The sequence below is a fragment of the Pollicipes pollicipes genome, unplaced genomic scaffold (assembly GCF_011947565.3).
Source record: "Pollicipes pollicipes isolate AB1234 unplaced genomic scaffold, Ppol_2.1 Scaffold_6138;HRSCAF=7277_pilon_pilon_pilon, whole genome shotgun sequence".
NCBI lineage: Eukaryota > Metazoa > Arthropoda > Thecostraca > Pollicipedomorpha > Pollicipedidae > Pollicipes > Pollicipes pollicipes.
In genome coordinates, this window is record NW_023596818.1 from 19,479,592 (window position 1) to 19,506,254 (window position 26,663).

The 26,663-nt window shown below is 52.2% G+C and overlaps 1 protein-coding gene across 1 annotated transcript in view; it reads left to right on the top strand.

The window, feature by feature from the left end:
- The first annotated feature begins 321 nt into the window (after positions 1–321).
- The window catches only part of LOC119105420 (cGMP-specific 3',5'-cyclic phosphodiesterase), an 87,713-nt gene continuing 61,371 nt past the window's right edge, over positions 322–26,663 (top strand). The window contains exon 1 of the mRNA XM_037228885.1: positions 322–976. Coding sequence (XP_037084780.1) covers positions 848–976 — 129 coding nt within the window. The 5' untranslated portion in view covers positions 322–847. The remainder of the gene's footprint in view (positions 977–26,663) is intronic.

Below are 26,663 nucleotides of genomic sequence, written 5' to 3' on the forward strand. Positions count from 1 at the left end.
CTCGGCCTCCCGTTCCGTCCTCTGCTCTCCGCCCTGTATCAGCCCATGACAGTTCCTGTCGATGGAAGTCACTGTCAGCGTGACGGTGATCGCGCCAAGTCCTGAGCTTCGCGCGTCCTGCGCATACGCCGACAGTCGAAGACGCGGCCCGTCCTCGCCTCCGTCCCCGCTCACCTTGACTGCCATCTGCGCCGGGGGCGCGCCGGTCGAGGCGTCGCCAGCTGCTCAGGACTGAGGGTGGGGGGGGGGGGGGGGGGCGCCGGCGTCGGCCCGGCCTGGCCTCAGAGCAGCTTGGTCTGGCGGGCGGGGAGCGCACGCCGCCAGTCGGTGGCGCGGGTTAGTGGAGACGGGAGCCGGCCGGCCGCGGTCAGACGTCGCCCGGCGCGACCTCTCTGGCGGTGCCGCCTCCGCCTCGGCCAGCGTGTGCAGTGTCTTCCGCGGCACAGCCGGTGAGAGGCGGGCGGCGGCGACGACTGCGTCAGGCGAGACGCCACCTCGAATCGGCTTGAAGGCTGAGCGCCTTCTCGTCGTGTAAATTCCAGCGTCGAACATTTGCCGGCGAGGTGGGAAATCACGGCGCCTTGCGCGAGCACCCGCGGGACAATCAACAGGTGCGGCGGAAGTCGCGCTGGGCGGAGCTTTCGCAAAGAGGATGGAGCTCCGACCTTGTCCCGCGGCCAATCTGGGCCTGTTGCGTCTTTAGCCGGCCAGGCAGAGCGTGGAGCGCCACCTCGACGGGAGCCCGGCCGCCGAGCCGCAGACAGTCCCGCACGTCCGAGCCACGGCGGGCCCGGCTCACTCGCCGGCCGGCTCCGGCTCCGGCTCCGGCTCCAGTGGCGACTCCGGCATGGACGGCTGGTGCTGCTCGCTGGTGTCGGCCGCCTGTCGGCTGCTGGCGTTCGTGCTAGACTCGCCTCGCGACCGCAAGCGGCGGCGAGACGCAGCCGACCCGCCACAGGAGCGACCTGACCCGCACGTGAGAGCTCTCGCCGTCCGCAGGTGGCGCCGGCCGCGCTCGCCCGCGCTCGCTCGCTGGGGACGTGTGGGTGTCTGGTGGAATCCGTCTCCCTGCCGTCAACGGGTCCTGACGCGTCGCTGGGCGGTGTGCAGAGCTCCCCTTCAGCTCGCGGTGGTGTGGCGCAGACGTGTGTTGCAGGCAGCTGTATCTATAGGCTGATGCTATTTTGCTGCCGAATGAAGTACCATATCGTTGGCAAACTATGAGCGACAGCGAGTTAGAGAGGGTCTTTGTGTCTGCAAACTTTTGGAAGCTCATTAGTTGCGGCGTCCTGCCCACTAACGCAGTAGTCTCAAACTGGCGATTAAAACAAAGTTAGACCAAACATCGGCTTCCAGTTTCGGTAAACAAATCTGTAGCTCCAGGAATTATCGAATGATTAAGCGCTTATACGTGGAGGCTAAACTGGAGAACCAAACTGCACCTCAATCCTCAAGCCAAAAATATCCCTCTTAAAGGCATTCAGAGCACGAATGCATTTATAACTTATGCATCGACATAAACGTAGACTACCACGTTCACCGATAGAATTGTGAATATTACAGTCCGCGTTGTATTACTGTGAATGATAGGCAAAGTGTTCGGGACGCAACTGAAGCACACCACAGTCGGGAACTCGCATTGGTTGGAAACCGCGCATTGGGATAATGACGAACAACCAGATGGCCGCATCTGTTTCTGATGACTCAAAATTCAGTCGAATCATTGGCACGCTAACAACACCCTCACAAAATGCTCATGGATGCTATTTATCATGCTCAATTCAGTGAATGTGAGTAACCCGAATGATAGCAGTTTGAATAGCTCTAAGCGCGGTGAGCGGCGGAGACGACCAGGTGTTGTACCCTGCATCCTCAAGTCGGCGGTCATCTGCTTACCCACGTCAACACATCACCTTCATCATCAGCGCTACCTTCCCGCAGCAGACGACGCTAGTGGTCTGCACACTACGTGATGGAAGACGTGGGACGCGCCGTGAAAGAGCTCCTTAAAATATGATAACCCCGCACCAACGACCAGGGTGCTGCCCTGACCCGTGGTCAACTGCGGCGCCATGCTCCGTCTGGACTTCCACTCCCCACGCTAGACGCCATGGTTCTCCACATGGCTCTCGGAGCCCACACGCGCTAATGGGTCTATGTCAATGCCCTCGCCCGAATCCCATCGAACGGTGGGGCGTGCTGGTTCGTTGAAATCATTGCGCTCTGCAGACGCCTGTGTGGTCGAAAACCGTGCCGTGACTTCGCAGCGGCGTGCCGTGAAGTGAAATATTTGGTTCTGCCGGCTACCAACGAGCGATCTGTTCTCCTACACGCCTTGGTCTGCCCTGGATGTATAAGTCAAGATTCGAGAATTTTTACGACTTATCATGACAACTGCATCTATTCGTTGTCTGGGAAGCGTCATTGCGGCCAAAACATAATTTGTCTCAGTGGAGAATGTTCTGGTGGAGAGTGTACTAGCGGGGGGTGTTCTGGTAGGAGAGTACTCTGGTGGAGGGTGTTCTGGTGGAGGGCGCTCTGGCGGAGGGTGTTCTGGTGGAGAGCGCTCTGGCGGAGGGCGTTCTGGTGTAGAGTGTTCTGGTGAATGTTGCGGGAACTTGCGCGCGACTGATCGGCTACTTAGGGCGTTGGTCGTATGGTGGTTAGGGCGCTAATAAACCATGGCGCTCGGCTCTGGACGCGTTAATTTCGGGTCCCGATGCCTGCCACACCACTACTGCATCCCACATCACACCTAGTGAAAGCATCCGCCCCTAAATGGCCCGGGCAGTTAGTGAGATGTAAAGTCCCAGTACAAAAGTCGGCTTCTAATGTCAAGGCCGGTGTAGAGTAATATACAGGCTTGCACGAAGCGGCGTGTAGTCAGGTCACAAAATCTGGTTCCGCAATGTTTGAAGAAAGCGCGACGGTGAAAGGCATTGTCTGCCTTCCCCCCGCACCCCATCAACAGATACAAATTTGGAACAAACAGCAAATATCCACACCCCTGAAAGGCAGCCTTAACCCTAGATACCCTAGATAATCCAGAACAGTGGCAACATTGCCACGATAGCGCTTCATCTCCCACTGCAACGCTTCGGGCTAAAACACTGTCCTAATGGAGTACGACTATGGCATGTTTGCCTAACATAGGTTACGTGCCAGGGCTAAAAAAGAACTGGCGGGAAGAGAGACCAGAGACGCCAAATGAATCAGCACAGCATGCCGTAGCATTCCACGCACCTGTAAACCCAATCTGTTGAAGAGTCACCACAGCCAGAGTCGACTCGGCGGCGTTGGTAGACGAGCTCAGCTCCCACACAGGTGGGGATCTGACTGAGAATCAAACAGGCATCTTTGGCGGAGTCAGCACCAGGTCGTGGAAAGCTGCACTTTGAAGCCAGCGCAGTTAAGCACCCGTAGCAAAGTGTAATCTATCAGGAGGCGTTGGAATTGGGTCTCCAAGTGGGAGAAGTTTGAACTTGGATCTGCCGTCACACATCTATGTGGTTAGTAAATGGCGCCCAGAATAAACTGCCCATAACTCTCGGGTTTTATCAGTGTCCATATCGATTCCATCTGGGTGCTGGATCTGTACAGAGCCAGGTCGCCTGCGCTCGTATAGATGAGCAAATGCTTTGAGACTTTCCTCCTGGGCGATGCTATGAGCATATTAGGCTTCTCGCTAGGCGCTCACAGCTCACGGCAAGCTGCCCGTTTTAAAGGCTTCCCGGTAATCTGGGCAACAGTTCAATTCTAGAATTTCTTGCATTGGCATGCCACCAATCAGATAGCCTAATGTACATGCAAAATAGGCAGTCATCGCGCTCAGTAATGGGGTTTCCCAGCTGCCATCTCTGTGCCATGAGTAAATGGCAAACAGGCTCTCATTTAAATCGCTCCCAGTGGCTTATATGGTGAAACGGTTGGTTTGTCGTGCGCCGGCCACCTGTATATTAAGAAACGCTTCCCGTCTATCGGAATGGTAGCCCGTGTCTTCCGTGTCTTGCACCGTTCTGTTATCGGTCAAGCGACGTAAGGTACAAATGCAGCCTGCGTGCGATGCCCTGACTGTTATTGCGGTGGCGCCGGTAAGGCTGATGGCTTTCCATATCAACTCCTTGCAAGGCGCTTACATCGGACGGTAGTTGGGTGTGTTGGATAGGTGTCTCTAGTCGTGATAACTTTAAGTTTTGTGATGGATGACTGGCATCAGCACCATCACTAATAATTGTTGAGCTTCCGGATGTATCCCTGTCACTTTTCCAAGTGCCGGAAGTTAGTAATACATGTATTTGCAATGCATGGGTCCGGTACCACGGCCTCTGCACTAGTCATAACTAGCGCAGAGACCCTGTGGCACGCGTGGATAACTATGTACACACTTGGTGCCGAAACTATTTGTCGCCCGAGGCTACACGACCTTGTGAAGCATGGCATTAATTACGATGTTTGTTTGAACAACTACAGTTGGACCCACTGTACCTACTCTGCACACGTTCGTGTGCGTGCGAGTGCTTCACTCCACAGCACGGGACTGTTCTCACCCCACTGCACGGGACTGTTCTCACCCCACTGCACGGGACTGTTCTCACCCCACTGCACGGGACTGTTCTCACCCCACTGTGCTGAACTGTCCTCACCCCACTGCACGGGACTGTTCTCACCCCACTGCACGGGACTGTCCTCACCCCACTGCACGGGACTGTGCTCATCTCACTGCACTGGACTGTCGTCGGCAAGAATGCGATTCGATCCTGCTAATCTCAGGTGCCTGTGTAATTCATGCTCTGAATAACTGCTTGAAAACGGCCCAGGTGGCCCGTGATAGTAGAATTAGCCCAGCGGGCGCTCGCTTGGTGGGACGCCAAGGTAAATATTTGGAAAAATCTTTATTTTTGGATCAGAGTAAGTCCGCGTGACTCACCACAACTGACGGCGAACGAAGCTGGCGCGACTCACTCTAACTAAGTCAGTCAGCTTGGTCACGACTTCGGCTAACGATGGGCGTGTTATCGAGATATGCGAAACTGCACCATTGACATATGATGCTGGCTGCTAGTGTTGGCTATGCTTGAGATCTTTTGCAGCTGGACTTTGCTCCAACAATGCAACGCTGGAAAAATGCAGAAAATGAGCAAGGTTCGCTGATGACTACGATACAAACATCATAAACCTTTAGGAGTATTTATTCAACCGATGACTCCCAGATCCATTAAAAGTGCGTGTCACATGCATCGTTTCCTTAACCACCGTTGTTCCGTCAGAACAAGGGTGCACCCACTGTGCACCCACCATGGCAGTGGCGTCCGTTTGCTGTTTCCAGCCTTCAGCCTTTTTCTTGCATTCGGCACTTCTTCTAGGGTTACATCCGCTGCAGCCGGAGCGGGTGTAATCCTGACGCGTGCTGGCACGTGACAGAGCGTGTGGCACGTGACAGAGATACCGTTTCACGCGGAAGCTGCAGCTGACTGGCAGAACTCCGTCACGTGACGCTCACTGATGACTGTCAGAACTCGGTCATGTGACGCACACTGACCTCTGTGGTCGGGGATTTTGCCACTTCCTGTCATGTAGTGAGTAAAACAACCGTCACAGCTCCATGTTGATGTGCTGTCTATTTCCCATGTCAGTCAGCTTCCAGGCCCGGTGTCTGGAATGTACTGAAGTATAGCCGACTCGAGCTTGAAATCGCAATGCGCAATGCATTGGTGCCAGTAGCTTGACTGTAGGTCGAGTCGATTGTTACTCACCGGTTTGTATTCGGTAATGGACTAGTTCTTGTCAGCGCGCTTTGTCTGATCACTTTCGACAACGCATGAAACCGACTTACGTAGTTGTGCTTGCACTTGCCATGTGTGTGACATCGACGTATGTATTCATGCATTCCTAATACAAATATATTATTTCTTCACTTGCCTGATTTTCCACTAAACGCGGCGCTGATACATATTGATGGGCAATCATATAAGTTTTCGAACTGCATGCACATACGTTTGCAGCGCAGGACCTGGAGTGTCCTTTTTGCTCTACGCATGTATCCATATATGCGTGCGTGTGTGCGTGCATAAGTGGCCATCCTTGCTGTGACTGATTCGAATGCCATGAAATAAATAGTTAAAGTAATTGCTTAATGCGTTCATTAGTTAGATGATAGAGGTACATGCAAGTTTGTGTATAAATGGTTTTCCTTTCGGTCATTAATTCAACGTTTTGATAACCCACACCCGGGTGTAGTTGTGCTTGACAAAATATGACCCGGATCAAAATCAGACTGCTGAATGCAGAGAGAGAGAGAGAGAGAGAGAGAGAGAGAGAGAGAGAGAGAGAGAGAGAGAGAGAGAGAGAGAGAGAGAGAGAGAGAGAGAGAGAGAGAGAGAGAGAGAGAGAGAGAGAGAGAGAGAGAGAGAGAGAGAGAGAGAGAGAGAGAGAGAGAGAGAGAAGAGAGAGAGAGAGAGAGAGAGAGAGAGAGAGAGAGAGAGAGAGAGAGAGAGAGAGAGAGAGAGAGAGAGAGAGAGAGAGAGAGAGAGAGAGAGAGAGAGAGAGAGAGAGAGAGAGAGAGAGAGAGAGAGAGAGAGAGAGAGAGAGAGAGAGAGAGAGAGAGAGAGAGAGAGAGAGAGAGAGAGAGAGAGAGAGAGAGAGAGAGAGAGAGAGAGAGAGAGAGAGAGAGAGAGAGAGAGAGAGAGAGAGAGAGAGAGAGAGAGAGAGAGAGAGAGAGAGAGAGAGAGAGACTGGCGCATGAGCCTGCCGAACACTCTGACCCCTGGTTCAGTATCACCAAAAACGTGCCCTGGACCGGACGGCTCAGTCCACCTTCGCAGGGTAATCCTGCCGCGCGCCAGTCACTGCGTCCCTCGGGTGTATCCTGAAACGTGTAGGGCTGAGAGTGCACCATCCACATGCATTTGTATTTATTGGTATTTTATAATAGCTTGAGACGCGGCGATGGGAAATCAGCGTTTTGCATTTCCGGCATTGTGTATGGCCCGTGAACAGCTACGGGGCCCTTGCCCGCCTCAAATGGGCCCCATGTAAAAAGTGTAAGATGAATAAAGAACAAATTAGGGGGGAGCTACTAGTGAAAACTGTGAAGCTCACTCGGGTTGTTTAACTTGTCTGGCAAGTGTCGTTTCCCTTGCTCAATGTCCATCCCCGTAGCTCGATTGGTTAAAGCGCCTAACTCCAAACCTGTCGCGTTGGGGTGGATGGGTTCGAGTAGCTTCGTTGCTTGCTGTTTGCCGCTGGCTGGGATGACTGGCGCCCGGCGGCAGCGGCCGGTCAAGATCAGATGAGCTTAGAAGCGGGGCGGGGCGGAATGCGCGGAGCCTTGTAGCACCCCAACTTTCGCCGCCAAGGTGTGCCGTTGACCAAGCATTTCACGATCGGGCGTTGGGTTAGGGATTCCGTAACAATCCATCCCACGCTTGTGCTCTTATCCCAGAAACCCATCCAATCCAACTGTCGGGGCCGTTTTTTAAGTGGCTATATCCAGACTAAGAGCCTAGTTCGGGCTGCAGATGCGCCGCGTTCGTGCGTGCCGCGCGCCTGCTCGCGTGCGGAGCTCCACTTACGCAGGCGATGGGTATGGACGATAACAAAGCGCAGACCTACCGAATTTACACGGTATGTGTCACTGTGATCGGTATCCGTAGACGAGAGTGGCGGCGGTGGCTGCTGACATGTTGATATCGATTAATAGCGCATGTATGGTTTCGCTGGGAAGCATTTGCCATTACCCGCGAACACTAGCGCGTAAATGGATAACGACCACAGGGTCCGTGATGGTGAGGAGCATGCCGACGCGGTTGGCATCTAGTGTTACCGACTGGACGCTGGGTTTTTGGATGCAGGTGAGAATTGCTGTGCAAAAGCCGTTCTGTTTTGGCGAAACGGAGGCTGATCGGTGGAATATAAACTGCAGTTTGAATACATCAGCCATTCTTTCATTCTGATGAAATGAATGCTGTATAAGGTGTGTCATTCACGTGTCATTTGCCAACGATTTTTGGCCAAGAGACATGTGTTTGATTCCATTTTTAAGTCGACTCAGGACTGACTCATAGATCTTTGGGTCTGATTTAGTCCGTTCCATTCTTTTTTATTCAGCTCAGTTCAGGCTCATCCCTTGCAATGAGTAATTTGGCTCATGACTCACGCTACTTGCAAAATCAAAGATCTCATTCAATTCCGGCTCGTTGCCTTATGACTTATTCATACATACCTATGTATACACGCACACACACACACACACACACACACACACACACACACACACACACACACACACACACACACACATCTATCTATATATATATATATATATATATATATATATATATATATATATATATATATTACGTTTTCATTGTGGAAGGTTTTTGCTGGATGCTATTACCACCTGAGTGTATAAATGTTCGCGATGTTACATAATTAAATAGACAATGAAAATTATTGTGCTGAAAATGCGTTCCTGTGAAAATGAGACGCGCTGTATAATAAAGGTCGCTCAGCATGGCGGGGGTTCTCACGGGGTGTCATCTTAAATTTAAAAGCTGAAACGAAGGAGAAGATGCAAAGAAACAGGATGAAATGAAGACACATGAACTGAAAACAAAAGTGCCTGTGAAGCCCTTGGTCACCAAACGATGGACTTTACCAATTACCTGCCACAGTATGCAGCAGTGTGCTCGCCCGCTTAAGTCTGTAGAAGTGGTTGGCCATTGGACCCATTTCCGTGACGAAATCGTGCGAGGTGTTAAGGCAGCCTCAAAAGGGACGCCACCCTGCCACCTTGGCCGAAACAGACAGTGGGACCCGTTGTCGTTTCCCTTTGACTGCACTGCTTGTAGTGCACTGCACGCGCGCCACGGAATGACGCACCGTACGCCTAACAAACCAGAGGTTCAGCGTTCGGCTCTCCGCCGTCCCCGTCCTTCCTCCCGGGGCGAGGTGCGAGCCGCGTCACATATACTTAGCAGCGGAGTGTGCCGGAGGTCCCAATGGCAGCAGTGAGAGACTTGACGGTGTGCATCTCTTCTCGATCAGCGACTTTGTTGGTGTTTTGTCACATCCACGAAGTGCAGTAGTAAGGCAGAAATCGGCCTGCATTTCATAGCTGGAATGATAAACTGAATAGAAAAGTCAAGTTTTTATGTATTGCGAGTATTTGGCGGGAAAACACACTAGAGGCCATTGTTTCGCGCTAAATATGTGATCGGAAGGGCTCCGGTACGCGATTTCGGTGCCATGGCATGACAGTTGCGGCTGTTTTTATTGACAGGAACCTCTCCACAGTAGGTTTCCCCATTCCCTGCCCTTATAGCCCTTTACAGGCCGTGTTTACTTGGTCACGGCTTCCTTTGGTCTATGCTGTGCTGTTAAGCGCTGATTAGTGGTCCTGGTTTTTCAGACAGCCGTGCGAAATCAGACTCGAAGGATGCTCATATTCGATATTCTTTGGTTAACAAAGATCCTTACCTTCCATTCTCATAGTCAAACCTCTCAAATTAGCGTACATTGCGAGTGCAGTAATTGCGGCCGAATCAAGAATGACATTGGACGCTTTTTTCAGCCCTTTTTCTTCGCTATCTTATTCGCCTTAACCTCCTCAGTCATTGGTCAGCCGTTAGGCCGCGCTGGTTGGAAGCCCCTCTCCTGAGAACGCCTACAAGCCTAGTTTGGGTGTTCCGTGCGGAGTTATTCTTTATGTCGAATGAAACCCAGTGCGCAAGCACGAACGCTCAGCCTTTTTGTTTTTTTCGTTAATCTCATAGCTCTTCAATGGTCAACAATGGCCGAAAAAGTTTACCCCCCAAACAAACACAAAAACAATAAAAAAAAATGAGCTCTGCGTCTGGGAAAGCATAGGTACGGGGTGCGGGTGTCGGCTCCCGGTGGTCTCTGCCATCCCTGCCAGGCCGGGAGGCAAGCTACGTCACGTAGACCCAACAGCTGAGAGCAGTGACGCAGGCCGGGGGGGGGGGGGGCACAGGGTGCACGTGCCCTCCCCCCCCCTGAGGTTCTGAAGGGTCCTTCCGGCCCTCTGCAACCTACGATGAAGGGCCCTAAAAGCCGGTCGGAGGTCACATTCAGGGGCCCCGGCCGGGAGGCCGGGCGCTCCAATGCCAGCCAAAGGGCCCTGCACGCTGATCAGGTGCCCCTGAGTCGCTAATGGCGTATGTCTTGGTCAGACACCACCAGCGACGCACGGTCAGCTCCGTGACGGCGTCGGCGTGAGAGCCCGCTCCCCAGGCGGGAACAAAGCCGGAGGCAGCGGTTGACAATGGTCGGGACCGCAGCGTCTGCCAGCGCCCCGTAGCATCTTGCTCTGTGTTGGCAAGGGCCACGAGTCGGCCAGAGGCAGTGCTCGGTGAGGTCCGAAGAGCTTACAGGGTCCACCGGGTCCGACGATCAAAGGCCCGCATGGAGGGTCTAAGGGCACGAAGGGCTGGTCGGAGCCTTCTTCAACTGCCCCGGCCTGCGGAGTCAGTCAGAGGCCTTCTTGCACTTTTTGAGGAACCCTGGGACAATGCGAGTGTCTAAGTTGGTCAAAGACCACGAACACCGAACAGTCTGCTTCCATGTCGGTCCGTGCCCTTGATACATATATCCCAAGCAGGAACGAGACCGGGGCCTGCGATTTGCAATGCTCGGGGTCCCTGACACAGTGAGGTGCTCCTGTGTCGGTTAGGGGTCATAATGCCCGACAGGAGTCCTGTGGAGGCAAGTGGCCCGAGCTGGGGCGGTGTTTGAGGGGGTCCGAAGATGGGCCAAAGGCTCTCTCGAGACCAAAGATCAAAGACCCGATTGGAAGGCTGAAGGATCCGTAGTGCTGGCTGTAGGTCACATTAGGACCCCCGCCCATAGTGCCGTAGTCTCAAATGTCAGTTTGAGCTCTGGGGACCCACTTCCTAAGCTCGAACAATGCCGGGCCCGCGATTTACACCGGTCGGGGCTCTTGCATCATTCAGGGGCCCACAGTGCCTAACAAGGTATCTGTGCCAAGAAGGGACCTCGAGTCGGTCAGGGGAAGGCCTGCTGAACAGGGACGCGGCGGGACCCCGAAAGGCAAAGGGCCCCTTGCGTCGGTATGGGCCCTCTGCCAATGAAAAGACACATGAGAACTTGTGATTAGTGCTTACAATGAGGCAATGGAAGGGCTCTGTGCCAGTGAAGGCCCTTGAAACGAACGATGGACCCTCCAACCCAATTCCAGCATGGGCCCGTCAAGCCGAACTGAAGTCGATGTGCCAATTATTTGACCACCTGCGGCGATCAGGGATGTTTTCGCGTCAATCGGGGCTCCTGTATTGATCCAGGGTCAACTGCACTGGTCAGAAGGTCTCCTACGTCAGGGAGTGGACCAATGTGACATGCCATTTTCCTCTAAGGGCCTCCAGGTCGGTCGGGAGATCCCACCCCGTGCCACCATATATAATAATTATAATAACACCCCGTGCCATAATAACAGCTGGAAGACACACCGAGACGGGATAAAATGGCCCACTGGCCACTGCAAGTAACGCTAGGCGAGGGCCGCCTTGCGCGCAATAACGACCGTCGTAAAATATTATTTCTGAATTTGTTTCAAAATTAGTGCGTACAGGTCATACCCTAGACTGGGTGGATCGTTTCAGTCCGGACAAAATTCTTACAAAGTTTCTGGATTCTGTCGGTTTAAAAAGAGACCACTGGGCCATTGTAAAATGAAGACTGCCGGCGATTTATGTCATGCATTCGTTTAGCATGTGCTTTTTCAGTGTACTGACTGCAAACTTCAGGCAGAATTGACCTCGCGGTGGTTTGTGGCTCCTTTTCCAGTCATAGAAGGTAAAAATGAAAATTATCAATGAAAACCGTGCCACCAGTAGCAAATCGGTCATATAGGGCGATTTTGGGGGCCTTTTCCTATCAGGGGGCCGTTCATCAATCTTAACCCTCTCCCCTTGCCAAAGCTCTGGCTGTGCGCCTGGCTGAGTGTGTCATGAGGTCCCAGTGGCCAACACCTAGATAGCGCTGTCGCCAGCACCACTGCTGCTGCTGCCAGCTCCAGCTGCACGCACGACCTCTGATAGCAGCTCCAGCTGCACGCACGGCCTCTGACAGCAGCTCCAGCTGCACGCACGGCCTCTGGCGGCGCCGAGAGATGGAGGCCGAACGTCGGCCGCAGTGTAAGGGCTGGCGGACGAGGTGCTGTGGTAGCCCCCCGTCAGTGGTGGCACGTGCAGGGATGGCAGGGCTGGCGGACGAGGTGCTGTAGTGGCCCCCGTCAGTGGTGGCACGTACAGGAACGGCAGGGCTGGCGGACGGGGTGCTGTGGTGTCTCCGTCAGTGGTGGCATGTGCAGGAACGGCAGGGCTGCGGACGAGGGCCGTGGTGGCTCCGTCAGTGGTGGTGCCAAGCCCTTCGCCCCCCTCCCCCCAACGCAAAAGTGGGCTGGGCGGAGTTGCGTCAGGCGGCCATGGCGGCGCGGGAAACCTTGGCGCACGGCGCGGGACCGGGAGCTCCTGTTACAACCATTTACGAGACACTTCCTTGCCGCTGGTGACGTCAGAAATTTTTACCCCACTTACGGTTTAGTGAGTAATTTAACCGTCTCCGCCACTCCTTAACATGTTTGGGATAAATTCTGGGCTTTATATTTCTGGAGTCATAAATGCATAGCTGTCATCGCTAACGCAATATACAACAGGACATATACCAGCATGCGTTACATCTAGCTTAAAGTATTGGGGAAACTTGGAGGGCATGTTACCCTCGGGCGGAATGCTGGCTTCGCTACTTAGCATCATCCCATCTGTATTTTACTTGCTTACATTTCGATTTAACTGTTTGCGGTCAACATGCCTGGAAGTTTTATTTTGACACCGCCGCGTCAATATCGCATTAACCTTAAGAGTTTTTATGGATTATGTTTTGCATTACGATCCATGTGACCCTGAGCGTGGGGTCACAGGTGAAAGTGTTTGCAGCCTCTTTGCTTGGGCTTCCTCTCAACAACGTTTGGGCACGGACAGGAGTGCTTCGCACATCGCGCCTCGAGGCTGACCCGCACTTTACCGGCGGCACCTCGTGCACGGCACGTCCAGCCGCCCCGCGCAGTGACGCAGAAACCTGTGCAATCGTGCAATACGACGGTTTCACGGCGGCGCGATCGACACACTTTCGCTCCGGCGTCTGCGCGACTGAACTGCGGCTGGCGAGCGGGGGCCGTCCGCTGCGCGGGACGTTGGAGCCGAAGTGACCCGTTTAAACCGCCGGCCGTCCGGCCGCCGGCCCCTGTGCCATGCTCCGCACAGTAGGGTCGGCGGGCGCATGGTGGAAGGCGGTGAGTGGAGAGCGGTACGCGCCGGACCTCGCCCGATCGGCGACTGATGGTGGGCTGAGGGGCCGTTGAGTCGGCACCAGCGGCCGCCGACATGGTGACGCGCGAGGAGTGCGACACTGACAGTGGCGAGGTGAGCGTGGCGCCAGCGATGGAGAAATTCCTCCTGTCTCGCTACTTGCGAGTTGTTGCAATTTTTGCTTTGCTTGCGGCTTAGCAGGTCGTGAGTTGTGTTTTTCCGGTGTGATCTGACGCGATCGCACTGAGTCTCATTCGGGAAGCCAAGTTCTGCTTTTCAAATAATCGGATGAAGCATGCCGATGCCGGTGGGCGATTGCCAAGCGTGAGCACGCGGATCCTCGACTGTTGCCAAGTCAGTCCGGCATCGTGTTTATTGATTCCATCCATGCCGCTCACGGATTAGTTAAATGTCGTAATACGTCGAGCCCGAAATAGTCCATTTCCCCACCTCAAGACACTGCTGCACATGCGCTCTCCTGCGGTCAAAATTTGACTTCGATGAGCTGGCAGCTTTTTGTAATATCAGCGTCGCTGAATGACATGACCTCTGGCCGAGGTCACTCCCTCACTTCGGACGTTTCGTTGTTTGTGTTACTGCGTGAGCTTTGGCAGTGGCTGGGTCTCTAGGGATGTTTTTGACGCAGACGTACTGTTAGTTCAGGGACGTTAGCAATTCATTCCGAAAAGCGACATTATTATTTCATCGACTTCAGAATTGTTGCTACCATTCTTGAGACTTGAGTGCCACCCACCTACTTTCTTGTTGCTGCTAAGTGTCCCGTGGTGAGTTTGTTCCACAAAGTAGAAATTCACGTTGCCTCGCCATGTCCTAAATTATGGAGAATTCGAACTTCGACCTCCGCATTACAAATGCACGAAGCGCAATATCTGTATGTCGTGAGCTGTCACATCCTTGTCACTTCCAGCGGTGTATATATATACTGGGACAATGGGCGGCACCGAACGTTTGGAATGGACGGAGTACGCACACTGCACACTGGATAAAGTAACTGGGGCCAAAAGTCGACTTGAATGGCTTACCCTTGGAAAGCCTCGCTGGGTACGCCGCCACGGCTCTGGATTGGACATGGAGTGGGGGCTTTAAGGACACGGAATGACACTTAAAAAGTGCTCTTGTCACAGATCAAGCCTTTCGTTTGTACAATTCGGCGATCGGTGATAGGTGCCATATGATCAGAACTGACTGTAAATCTTGAAATAATGCCGACCGAAAATGTGTGCAAGTATAAGCAAAATTGCGTCTACACCACTGCATCACTGTCCAACGCCAGATCCTTCAGCGGTTTCTGGAAGTTGTGCCTCTGCTAACACTTATGTGGTCTTGGAGAATCGTCTCAAATAAACTATATACTCAATAATTTTTCAATTTATTTCACGCTGATTCGCCATTTTTTTCAAATCCTTGTTTGAAATGAAAATTAATTTAACAAAACAGCCACAAATGGTATGTGTCTCGTTAAAGGAGAGTTTGGTGCCGGCTGGATCCATGACACAGCTCCTGGCTTTGGTGTCTGCGCATGCAGTTGGATGTAATCTAGAGGCTTACCTATGTGTGCTTAAGATCGCCGCGGTTTCAAACAAACATCACAACCTCGCTGGTAGCCCCAAGGAGACACGGATCTTTGCCCGTTGCCTGATCTAGCTCTGTCGTCTTCGTTGTTCCCAAATGTACTGTGTACATTATATCTAATATTTTATTATATTTCCATGGCGGGCAGATTGCAATTATAGGCACGCAAGGTAGAGATAGTGCATGGGCGCTCTTGGCGCACACACATGGTATGTGCCGGAGGTACAGATAAAGCATGCAATGTGCCAGACGAATGCTCTACCTCGTCCAGAGCATGCGACTAAGGAGGCTCCATCTGCGTTATTCTCCACAGACGCAATTGCGCCTCCTTCTTCACGATCAAAGTGCTTATCATGCCTTTGTTATGGCGGCCGCCTTTGCGTCATGCCTGTGGGCGGGTGGGCCGCACACTGGCCGCAGGAGACGCTCCGCCATCTCCAGGAGACCGCGATCGCACCCGGCCATGTCCGCTGAGGAGCCGGTACCGTCTCTGCCACGTGCCGAGACCCCAGACGGCAGCTGTGGGCTGGTGTGGCCGGGGGGGAGCCTCGGCTGGGCCGGGAGCGAGCCTCGTGAGCCGATCGGCCGAGAGCCCCCGCGCCGTGCGGCCGGTCAGTTCGCCGGAGAGCGACCGACTCAAGACTGCTGCGGCCACGGACTGTCACCGAGCCAGTCTCCCAGCGTGTCAGTCTGACTCAGTCTAGTCTGCTGCGGCCACGGACTGTCACCGAGCCAGTCTCCCAGCGTGTCAGTCTGACTCAGTCTAGCCTGCTGCGGCCACGGACTGTCACCGAGCCAGGCTCCCAGCGTGTCAGTCTGACTCAGTCTAGTCTGCTGCGGCCACGAACTGTCGCCGAGCTAGCCTCCCAGCGTGTCAGTCTGACTCAGTCTAGTCTGCTGTGGCCACGGACTGTCACCGAACCAGTCTCCCAGCGTGTCAGTCTGACTCAGTCCAGTCTGCTGCGCACTGCCGGCTGTCGGTGGATCAGCCCGCCACCAGTCTGAATCCAGTGCGCAGTGGTCTCGGGACTTCACTATCGGGGCGTTTCGGTCGGTCAGGCTCAATTCAGTCTTGACACCAGTCACTGCTGACGCGGGCCCCGTCTCTGCTGGTGCCCTCTGTGGCCCGTCCACTCTCCCGGGCACAACCTTCGGGGCTGGTTGACGGCCCTCCCCTCCTTCGTCCCGTCACCGGTCGACCGTTGCCCAGCTGTAAAAAGCGGCCACCTCCGCCTTTGCCGGCTCGCCGCCGCCGCCGCCGCCGGCATGCCTCCCACACAATGGCATTCTTGTGTCGCGCCGCTCGGGCGGATTAGCGGTGATTTGAACCAATCAGAGAGCTGAAAGGCGCGGGCGCGGCCGGCGGGAGAGCCACTGGCTCCTCACCGGAGGAAGGGAGCGAGAGAGTCGGGGTCCAGGAGCCCTGCCTTGTGATCTCGGCTCACAGTGGTGGCGGATTCGGTGGTCAGGGGGGGGGGAGGGGGACGATGGGGTTTGGTAAGGGAAGTCGCTTTTAGTACTCAAACATTGCCGCACGCCGCGTGGCGTGACGTGAGAAGAAGCCTAAAGGTGTCGTCACTTTAACCCCTCCTTTTGCCTCTAATTGTCCTGCATCACTGTCCACCGATGGTAGGGGTGAGTGACAACTGACACTCACATTGTCACTTGACAATGGCTTGACCGACAAACGCGTGACTTCCTGCTGTTCCGAAGGGACGGATGAGGTCGTTTGTACGGCAGCACGGGACAAATTTGGTGGGCATCGACAGATCAGGTAGTTGTCAACAGGTTGGGTCGCTCTGTACGCTCGGTGGACCGACATTGGGCGGCTATCTCACTGTCATGTCTGCACGTCCCGGCCAGGCGGCTCTGGCTGGCTGGGCGCCGATCGTGTCCGCACAGTCCGCTATCCAGCGGGCACACAGTTTGGACCATCCCCCTGTCGCGCACTGGCGGCGTCTCACGACCTCGTGGTCACGGTGCTCCGCGTGGTAGGATAGATGTGAATGCCCAGGGAGTCGATTCGGCCGCCGGTGTTGCTGACCAGCCCGCTGGAGCTGTGACTCCGAGCTGTGCGCCAGCAGTAGATAACTCTGTAGCCACTCCGCACGCTTCATCATCTTCGTGTTTTGAGGATGTCTTTGCGTCCGGTCAAAACAACCCGGCGCCTTCGCCCGAGGATAATCGGAGAGCTTCGTTCAGTCCCTTTAAAGCCTGCCGCCAATTGGAAAATAAGAGAAAAAATGCTCGATGGAGGTTCCAAAACACAATTGCGCTCAAGCTCAGGATAACAATTCTGGATACTTTTCAATATTTTGAGACCTCGGAGAAACTAATTTTTCATGTGAAGAACTGGATATTTTTTGTTTTTGTTTCTCAGGGTTGATCCTGGAACCGACGGGAAAGATCTTCCGCCACGCATGTAACGCACCCAGATTACTTCGCAATTCACGATCCTTTAATGTTCGTTGGGGTCTTTTCTAGTGAGCCAGCAACGGCTGAACCCATCCGCAAAGTTTTACTGGACATAAATGCGATGTTTGCAAAGTGAGGGCTCAGTCTGGTAAAGATTTAGACGTTTGTACATCTGGCATTATGTGCGAGAATTTCTTTTTAGAAATGGACTGTACTCGTATTGAGGTTGCTGGAGTGGGGACTGATGTTCTGTCGCAATGAGATGACCTGTTGGCGTTTTGTGTGGTTGGCTTACATTGAAATAATATTTGCCTGGAGTTCAAGTTCACTGAAAACCGAATGAAGGTGTAGTAGGAGGGCTTTGTTTTCAATGCATGCCGTTGTTTTCTTCCCCAAGACCAAAGTATTTATGCTGACAAGAACGAAAAAGTGTTTTAGATTATGTAAACAAATCTGGTCCTGTGTAACACCTTACTCCTGCTGCTTTTGGGAAAGGTGAAACGGCGGCACGAAAGGAACTCGCTACGATCTGAGCTGTTGTTTGATAGCACCTTGCAGGTATCCTGGCCGGATGCTTTCGCCTTCCCTACCCGTCCTACGCATTAGTAACCTGAGCTTCAAAATGTCGAGCAGATTTCCCCCGTTTCCGGTTCATCAGCGTACGCGGTGCCGTGCAGCCGGGGCGTGGCTTGTATGTTGGCGCGATGGCACTCAGCCGGGCCTGGGAGGCCGGTCACTGGGTGTGCACCTAGTCATATCGACCAAGCTGTCAACGCCAGCATGGCTGGGGGAACGCGCGAGCCGGCGAGCGGTGATGGAAGCGTCGGCCGTCTGGGCTCCGCGATTACGACTCCTCCCGACCCCGCGGCTCCGCACGATCAACTGCTCAACGCCGGCAGCACCCAGCTGCTCCGTTCGGCCGGGAATCCAGCAGGCGCCAGCTCACCTCCAGCCCAGCACCGGCCAGCACCCGCCCTGTACAATGCAGCAGCTGCCAGATGCTAGCCAGTGCCCAGTTTCATGCCCGGCTTCCCGGTACCAGCCCGGGTTCAGACTAGCGCCATCCAAACATTAGCCCAGGTTCAGCCCAGCCATGTCATGCCAGTGGGAACCCGGCACCAACCTTGTTCCAACCCAGCTACAGCCCAACTCCAGTCCAGCCCAGCCCAGCCCAGCCCAGCCTCCGCCCAACTCCAGGCTATCTCCAGCGCATCTTTAACCCACCTCTTGCCAAGCAACCCAGCTATTGCCCATCCCCGACCCAGCCTGACGTCAGCCATCAGCTGTCCGATCCAACTGACCCGGCACTGGTGCCGGCCGGCGCGCGAGGTCAACCGGGACAGTGACCCGGATAACCCCAGCTCGGAAGAGCGGCGCCGGAGGTCGAGACTGACGCAGCAGAGGTTTCCACGTGCCTGGAAATGCCTGACTGACTTCGTTTCCTGCCAGGGGTTAGCGAGAACCCAGACGAGCGGCCATTTCTGCTGACATGTGACTAAACGCCGTGCGTCTGCGACTGCGGCGGCTGCCACAGGTCCTGGCGCGCCCACTTGTCATGGGCTTTAAGCCAGCCGCCGGGCGACTGCTTCAGGCCTGGGACCTTTCCAGCTTTCTGAACTATTGTTACCACCCGGCTAGCGAAGAGGTCGGAAGGTCTTCTCCAAGGCTCGTCTGACCTCATCACGCGCTGCCACCGGCGCTCCTCACGCCAGCTCCGCCACCGGCACGGCACGCTGCACGATTATTCCGCTGTGGCCGTGGCGCGTCCTCCGATATGATGTTAATTTGGAGGGGACGGTGGAACGGCGCCAGCTCCTCCGGCAGCGGTGGAGGCTGGCTCTGCCGGCAGCGGTGGAGGCTGGCTCTGCCGGCAGCGGTGGAGGCTGGCTCCTCCCGGCAGCGGTGGAGGCTGGCTCTGCCGGCAGCCGTGAAGGCTGGCTCTGCCGGCAGCGGTAGAGGCTGGCTCTGCCGGCAACGGTGGAGGCTGGCTCTGCCAGCAGTGGTAGACGCTGGCTCTCCCTGCAGCGGTGGAGTCAGGTTCTGCCGGCAGCGGGTGGTGACGTCGCCGCGCGTGGCAGCGCCAGTTGGCGTCGGCACCGGTCTTGCGTCAGCGCCAGTTGGCTCCAGCGCCAATCTTGCGTCAGCGTGCCACGCATGGCCGCTCCGATGGTGAGGTGGAGGAGAGCCTGGATCGGGTGCTGCACGGGGTCCTGGCAAAGAAGATCATAGCATAGGTGGTTGGGGGGGGGGGGGTATTAATGGTCTTCATACCGCTGAAGTTGTAATATTTAAATCGTTCCTGCATGAACCGCTCCGAGTATAGGAGCTAAGTCCATCTCTGTTAGATCATGACACAAAATCTGGCGACCTCATGGGCGCAGAAGCGTGTGCAAGACTGCAATGAGGGTAGGAAGGCACAACTCAAAAGCTATCGCAGAAAACCCAATTTAGCTCACGATTGGTGCGTTGTTTTCCCTGGCTTATCACAGCATCGCATGCTTTTAACCTCCCTATTTTACACGTTTAGCATGGTTTCTACTCACCAACGCTCATTCAAACGCACAGTGATGTATGTAAACATTCACAAAGCCAGGAAAGGAGGGGGAGGGGGTTGGCACGTGCCGTTGGGACCCCTGTTGAAACCAGCCCCTGCGCTAGGTTGCACATGCAATTGGTACACAGACTAGGTTTGACAGAGCGGATCTGGTCTGGATATATTTTTGTGGGTTATGACCGTCCTATTAGGGCATACCAGAGCGAGTCCAGCCTGAACGATAGGTATACACACGTAGCAGACAGGAGAGCAACCGGAAAACGGATCTGTGTGATAACAGCTCTCCCAGACGTGAGTGGAATGCCGCATTGTGCCAGATGTTCGCAGTTTGTTAGCATGGCTCGGCATTTCATTGACATAAGCGGAAATAGAGATGGAGATGTTTGTTGCCTTTGATCGTCATTGTCTTGCTTTTGATCGCACAATCAACCGCACTCGCCGCACTTCAGTCGAGGGTATGGCTGGAATGTTGATCGACATATCAGTGGTCTCGTTAGTTTCCGAAGCATTTGTTTGGCTCAGAGTTGTTGTCATTGGCCTAGGCGATACCTGAAGTGATTGTATGAACAACGTCCTGACAGGGACCTGTTTTTTCACGTATGAGAGACCTGACCAACGAACTGAATGAATGGACTGCATTATATGAATTTGAGTGAATATGAATTTATGATGAGGTTTTTAATGTAGTTGAGTTTTTAAAACCAGGATGTTAGTACTGATAGGAAATCACGAGTCACTAAACATGTGCTACATATCAATGGCTGAGCATATGCAGCAACAGTTATGCGAAGTTTGGGCTGGCCCCAAGGGTAGAAGGAGACATACAATATTTGTATAGTGCGGACAGATACTATGCAAAAAAAAAGTTGTCGTCCCTTGGGGCACAACAAACCCCAATCTGTTTTCCCTCCTATTCTTACTACATGCAGTGTGTCACTTCCATTTTATTTTAACACGACCGCAGTATTTTATTACGTAGCTCAAGTACAGGCATTCGAATAAGGCCCTCGCATCGGCGACAGGAAAGTTATTCTTCCTTAGCGTTGATGGCTAATGAAACTTCGTAGCTTCATGGTAACCCTCGTGATCCCAGACAGACGTGTGGGCAGGGCCCATCGCCTTCTCAGCGGCATGATACCTAACGCGGAGAATCCGGGCGCAAGTTGTAGTCTGGGGCCGTACTCGGTGTTAAGACTGGTTAGCTTGTGCGGTTCTGTCGTGCTAGTCTCCCTAAGATGCAAAATAATTACTACTGTAAATTGCTGCCCTAGAAAAATAACCCAGTGGCGTGATCTCACCAATACTTAAAGTACCGTACGCTTAAACGGCATGAAATACTACCTCAAAATGGGAGTGGCTCGTCTGTTTTGCGCGCCCCATGCTGGAGGCGTCCCTGCACCACCACTTGCAGGGCTCGCCTTTTTGTTCTTAGGAAACGGTGCACGGATAGGCGGCGATAAGCCTGGTCGGTCCGTTCCGAGCCACGAGGGCTGGGATCGTACCGACATAGAGCAGCCGTGGTAAATATTCACGGGGGAAAAAAAATTGCAGGTAACCTTTATCGATCACCGCCTCTCTTATCAAGACTCATGGTTTCACACGCGCCCAGGTAGCCTTTTGAATACCTTTCGCTCGGATGGGATGGGGGTAAATGTGACTCGCACCTGAGAGCTCGAAACTAGGATAGCTGAACACACCACATTAAAAATGTGGGTTGGCCTAACAGTGAACTCACTTGTGTCAAAATTTGAGTTCTTAGGTCATGACCTTGGGGTTAGGTAGTGTCAAACAAGGTCAGACTGTAGGCTGGTGTCTAAAGTGCCCTCAGACCTCCCCATGCAACCGCCGCGAATCTAGATGCCTATTCTAAGGAAGAGGTCAATGATGCTCATTTAAGGTCAGCAACCTTTTTATCTTTGGAAGGCCAAGATGACCAAAAAATTACGAGACCGCTCCTAATAAGATTGCTGCTAGGCGCAAACAACCAATGCTGTTAATGCGCCCTTAAAACCCAATAATTAAGATTGCTGCTATTTTGTCATTCAAATAAGTGTCAGGGATCACGCCAGGCGGTATGTCACTTCAAAACGGGATGTTTACCTTGTCATTTTAGGTTAGTGATCTACGCTAACCTTAAAAAAGTTAATGGCACATGTCTGTTGCGGTTCCCTTATTTTATAAATTAGAAATGAACACCAGAAACTGCCCCTCAAAGCAAGCCCTTGGGTAAAAAAGCAGCAGGCTAGTTTTGACCCTGGTCTGACGTCAAGACCTGACGCTATGTAAATGGCGTGTGTTATGATTTTAACTTAACTGAAATCATTGCCTAAAAAACTTAGAGAGATGCAATTCTTCGTCTAACATTCCGTTGTCGCATCACAGTGAGCGATTCTATAAAATGGCCTTCGCCTACATCCACGGCCGGAAGTTGTCCTGTCACAGGTCAGTGACCTTGCAACGTATATATAATGTTGTGTGCAAAAATATTCGCTTTTTATTTCCCTACAGTTATTCAAAGCATGGCGCGACTATGCCGCATCGTTCAGAAATAATTTTGGGGAAAAATATTTGGGGGATGGACGTGGCCTCGCCCCAAACCGAGCCTGTGCCAAATTATGTTGGTGGAACTGAGAACGAAACTGAGATGCTTCTGCAATACTTTTCCACTTTTGAAGTTAAAGAATCCTGCATATCTCTGCCGATTTTTACTGAAAAGAAAGGCTACATAATTTTGCTGTTTTTTGAAGCTCTGAATTTATGTAAATGCAAAGCGTTTTATTTTACTTCTCTTTCCAATAGCATATATTTTATACAACAAGTTTGAGTGAAATTGATCTGACAAAAGTTCATTACTTTCGTTGCCCTTGAATACGCTGCTCTACTCTGCGCTTTTGTGAACAGGCGTGGCGAAGGCAAACAATGTGTGGTAATTAGCACGACAAAGCTGACCAAGCTCATTGAAACATCGTCAGCCATTTCAGTCAGGCCGGTATGAGCATGGCTCTGCGCTTACAGGCATCAACACCTGAATGTGGAAATAGGGAAATCACAATTATCAGTTGTATGGTGTGAAATGTAATTGCATGTCGTATGTGATCAATTGCAAGAAACGGAGGTGATTTGTAACAAAGGCCATGCTCTATACTTGCAATGAAATGTTTGTTTAGAAATGTACCGCTGTGTGTGCCCCTTAAGTCTTATTCAACTTCAAAAATCAAAACGGTTTCTTTGGTTTTTGATCACCTTCTAAAGATCAGGTGAGGTCACGGGTCTAAAATGAGCACCATTTACTTTTTCCTTTGAACAGTTATCTAGGTTCAAGGCGGCTGTGGGAGGTATGAAACACGTTGGATACCAATGTTCAGTTTCACCTTGTTTGACCTTATTTGGCCCGAAGTTCATCACCTCATGACCCATGGACCGGTGAGATAACGTGCATACCAAGTCACCTTGTGAATCAATTTGGTGTCTCAAACTCTCTTAGTTCTTTGGGTTTCAGGGGTTGTCAACTCAGCCCTTTCCCACCTGAGAAAAGCGGATTCAAGGGACCACCCGGGCGTGTGTTAAAGGGAGTGCTCCGCATTTATATGAGTTCGTAACTGAAATAATATTCTTGAAGATCATTCGGTGCAGTTTACAACTCAGCCCTTCTTAAGATCTAAATCAGACCCTTCTAGTTTGTGAGCTACACGACCGCGAAGATGTGCAGACTATTTCGCGGAGACTATTTCAAGGCCACCCAGGCATCCGTGACGCCATAATTACGTTATTAAAATCCTGTCATCCCATTGGCCATGCACCGATCAAAGCCAAGACAAATGTAAGTGTCAAGTCATTCATGTTGAGCTTCGTGAACATGACTTCTAGATAAAACGGCTGTCAGTTGGCTCTCAATCAATGTTGTGCAATGTACGATGATGTAATCAAGCAATGACATATTGAGGAGCACATTTACTAAGCAGAGCAATCGTGTTGTCTACTGCAGCCTTTTCTACTAAAGGTATACTTGTAGCTTTAAGTGAGCTTATTTTCATCATGTCGGATTCAATATCTTAAAATGTGGAACATTCCCTTTGCGCATCAGTGGTGCGCGCCAATGAGTGGTTAACAGCCAACAGTGCTCTTATATCATTTAAGAACTTGAAACACTTACGCTGGACATTATATATATATATATATATATATATATATATATATATATATATATAGAGTGAAAAAGTCCTGGAAAGCAAGAACCAGATAACTTATTTTCTGCATTCCTTAACAAAAATTATTACGGGGGTTGAAGCAAATACAGTTATCAGCAATTTTTCACTTTTGAATTCTTAGCGTTGTTATTGTCGTTTTCATCAAACGAATTCGAAACCTCATGTTCTTCGCCTGTCAATTTTTAACAGGATTCTCACTGATCTAAAATGACCTAATTTTAAGCTTTTTGCGGGCGATATTTTGTGTTCGGATTCATCTGTCCTTTCCTCTCCTCAGATTTGGAGGAAATTCGCATGGACCATTTCTGGGCCTGCCGTTGCAGCCTGTGTAATACTGAACTTACTAAGTATTCTTGACTTACCCCACAAGCACCGATGTAGGCCCAACCCTGGCGGTGCAGCCCTGATGGTGGATGTAAACACAACCTTCTGATATATGTCACAAAGTCACAGCATTCAACAATCCTTGACATGCAGCAATGTCCAGAAACTACGCACTGTGCATACCTACCAAAAAGTCAGGCTCACAGGTACCATAAAGGCATGCCCACCATACAATAGGGCTCACCCTCCCCGTACATGCATAGCTCTACCATGCAATACGCTTCACACATACCATGCATGCATGCCTTCTATTCGGTAGGGCCCACCCGTACCATATAACCATCTCATTTTTTCTCAGCAGAACTCCGGCTCGGTTGTCACGCTTGCGTTTCAGAATCTGTGTGGAATACAACACGCACACGTAGCTGGCAAGCTCGGGCCACGGCCTCTTTGTTTCCGTCGTAAATTGTTTGGCCGTGACGACGGCGTGTGGGCTGCGACGTCCAGTGCCGCGTGCTCGCGCCTGAACCGCAGCTAACGTCTGCGTAGCGTGACCAAAGCCGCAGCTCTGGACATTGCACCTTGGCCGCTTTGCTGAACTTTGTCAAGTGAACTGCGTACGTCGCGACCACGAGGGGGGCGCTTGGCATCGATCTCACGACCAGCCCGCGCCGCGCTGTCATTTGTCGCCCCAGCCTGCGTGACCTGCCCCAACATAGGAACGCTGGTATGCGGCCCACACGAATGCACCGGCCTCCAGCGGGCCTCTACGCCCGGCGGAGTGCCCTAAGAACCCGTTGCCGTAGAGGGCACGGGGGCGGGTAATTTTCGTCCTAATGCTCGGAAACTATGCAGGTTAACACACGCTCGGGTGGGGGGTCAAATTGCCTCCCCCTCGAAGGTTTTTCCCAAAATGGTTTCCGAACGACGAGGCGTAGCCGCGTCAAATTTTGCATAACTATAGACAATTAAATAGCGGATCGTTTGACATCAAACATTTAGATGTACCTTGTAAGGTCGCTGATCTATGGCAGGTCAAAGTCAGGCCATGGTTTCAGCGAAGGCAATTTCTAGGAAATCCTTTAAACCGATCCAACAACAGAATGTTACACGAAGCCATACATCTCTGAGATGCTTTCTTAGGCAACACAACAGTTGAGCGAGCAAAATACATTGACGTAAGGTCAGGTATGAAGGTCACACCAAGGTCGAAACCAGCCTGTTTTATTACTCTAGGCCTCGGTGTATGGGAGTTTGTGGTGCTCATTTCGAGTTTATTGATAACAGGAACCGCATTATACATCTTCCATGGATTTTTAGCGGTCAGAATAGGTCATTGACCTAAAATGACCCAGGTCAACATTTTGTTTTAGGAACATAATGCCTAGCGTAATCTTTGTTGCTTAGCCACATGCAAAATTCAAAGCAATCTTGTATGATTTTGGTCACCTTTACCTTCAAAAGGTCAAACAAGGTCACTGATCTTGAATGGAATGTGATCTTCTGCTCAGAAAGGGCTGTCTAGATTCTGGGGGCACTTTGGAGACCAACCCGGAACTTGACCTTGTTTGACCTTTTTTGTTCGAAGATCGTGGCATAGGAACCTGAAAATTTGACCTAAGTTAGTTCATGACAGATGAATACACCCTGTAAATTTGGTGTCTCTAGCTTTTTAAGTTCCTGAGATCTCGGGGGGTCAAAATCGACTCCCCCACCTAAGCGAAGGATATCTAGCCGGCCACCCGGGCGCATGTTAAAATCTGAAAGTTCTGTGATGTGTGTGGGGGGGGCTACTATCATATATGTATATATATATATATATATATATATATATATATATATGTACGCATATTGGGCGCGCGTGCGTGCGTGCGTGCGTGCGTGCGTACGTTAAACTATCTAAGACTTCGTCGGCCAAGAACTTGCGAAATTCTCAGGTGTCTTGGAGTCATATTTGCCATGGATGCGCTTTTGTGTGCATTCGGACGTACACACAGTGTCAATAAGGTCGTTTTCTTCTTCTTTTTTTGTTCCCGAGATATCCCCAGGTAGACGACAGGTCGGGCGGATCCCTCTCCCCCCGCCTCTTAAGCGTGCATGTCAAGCGGTGAACAGGGCTGGCAACACACTGCGCCTTTGCATGCGGCCAACGCACAGTCTGCCGGCGCGGCGCTTTCACTACTGTTCTATTGCAATTTCGTAACGTGTTGTATAGATGTTGGGAAT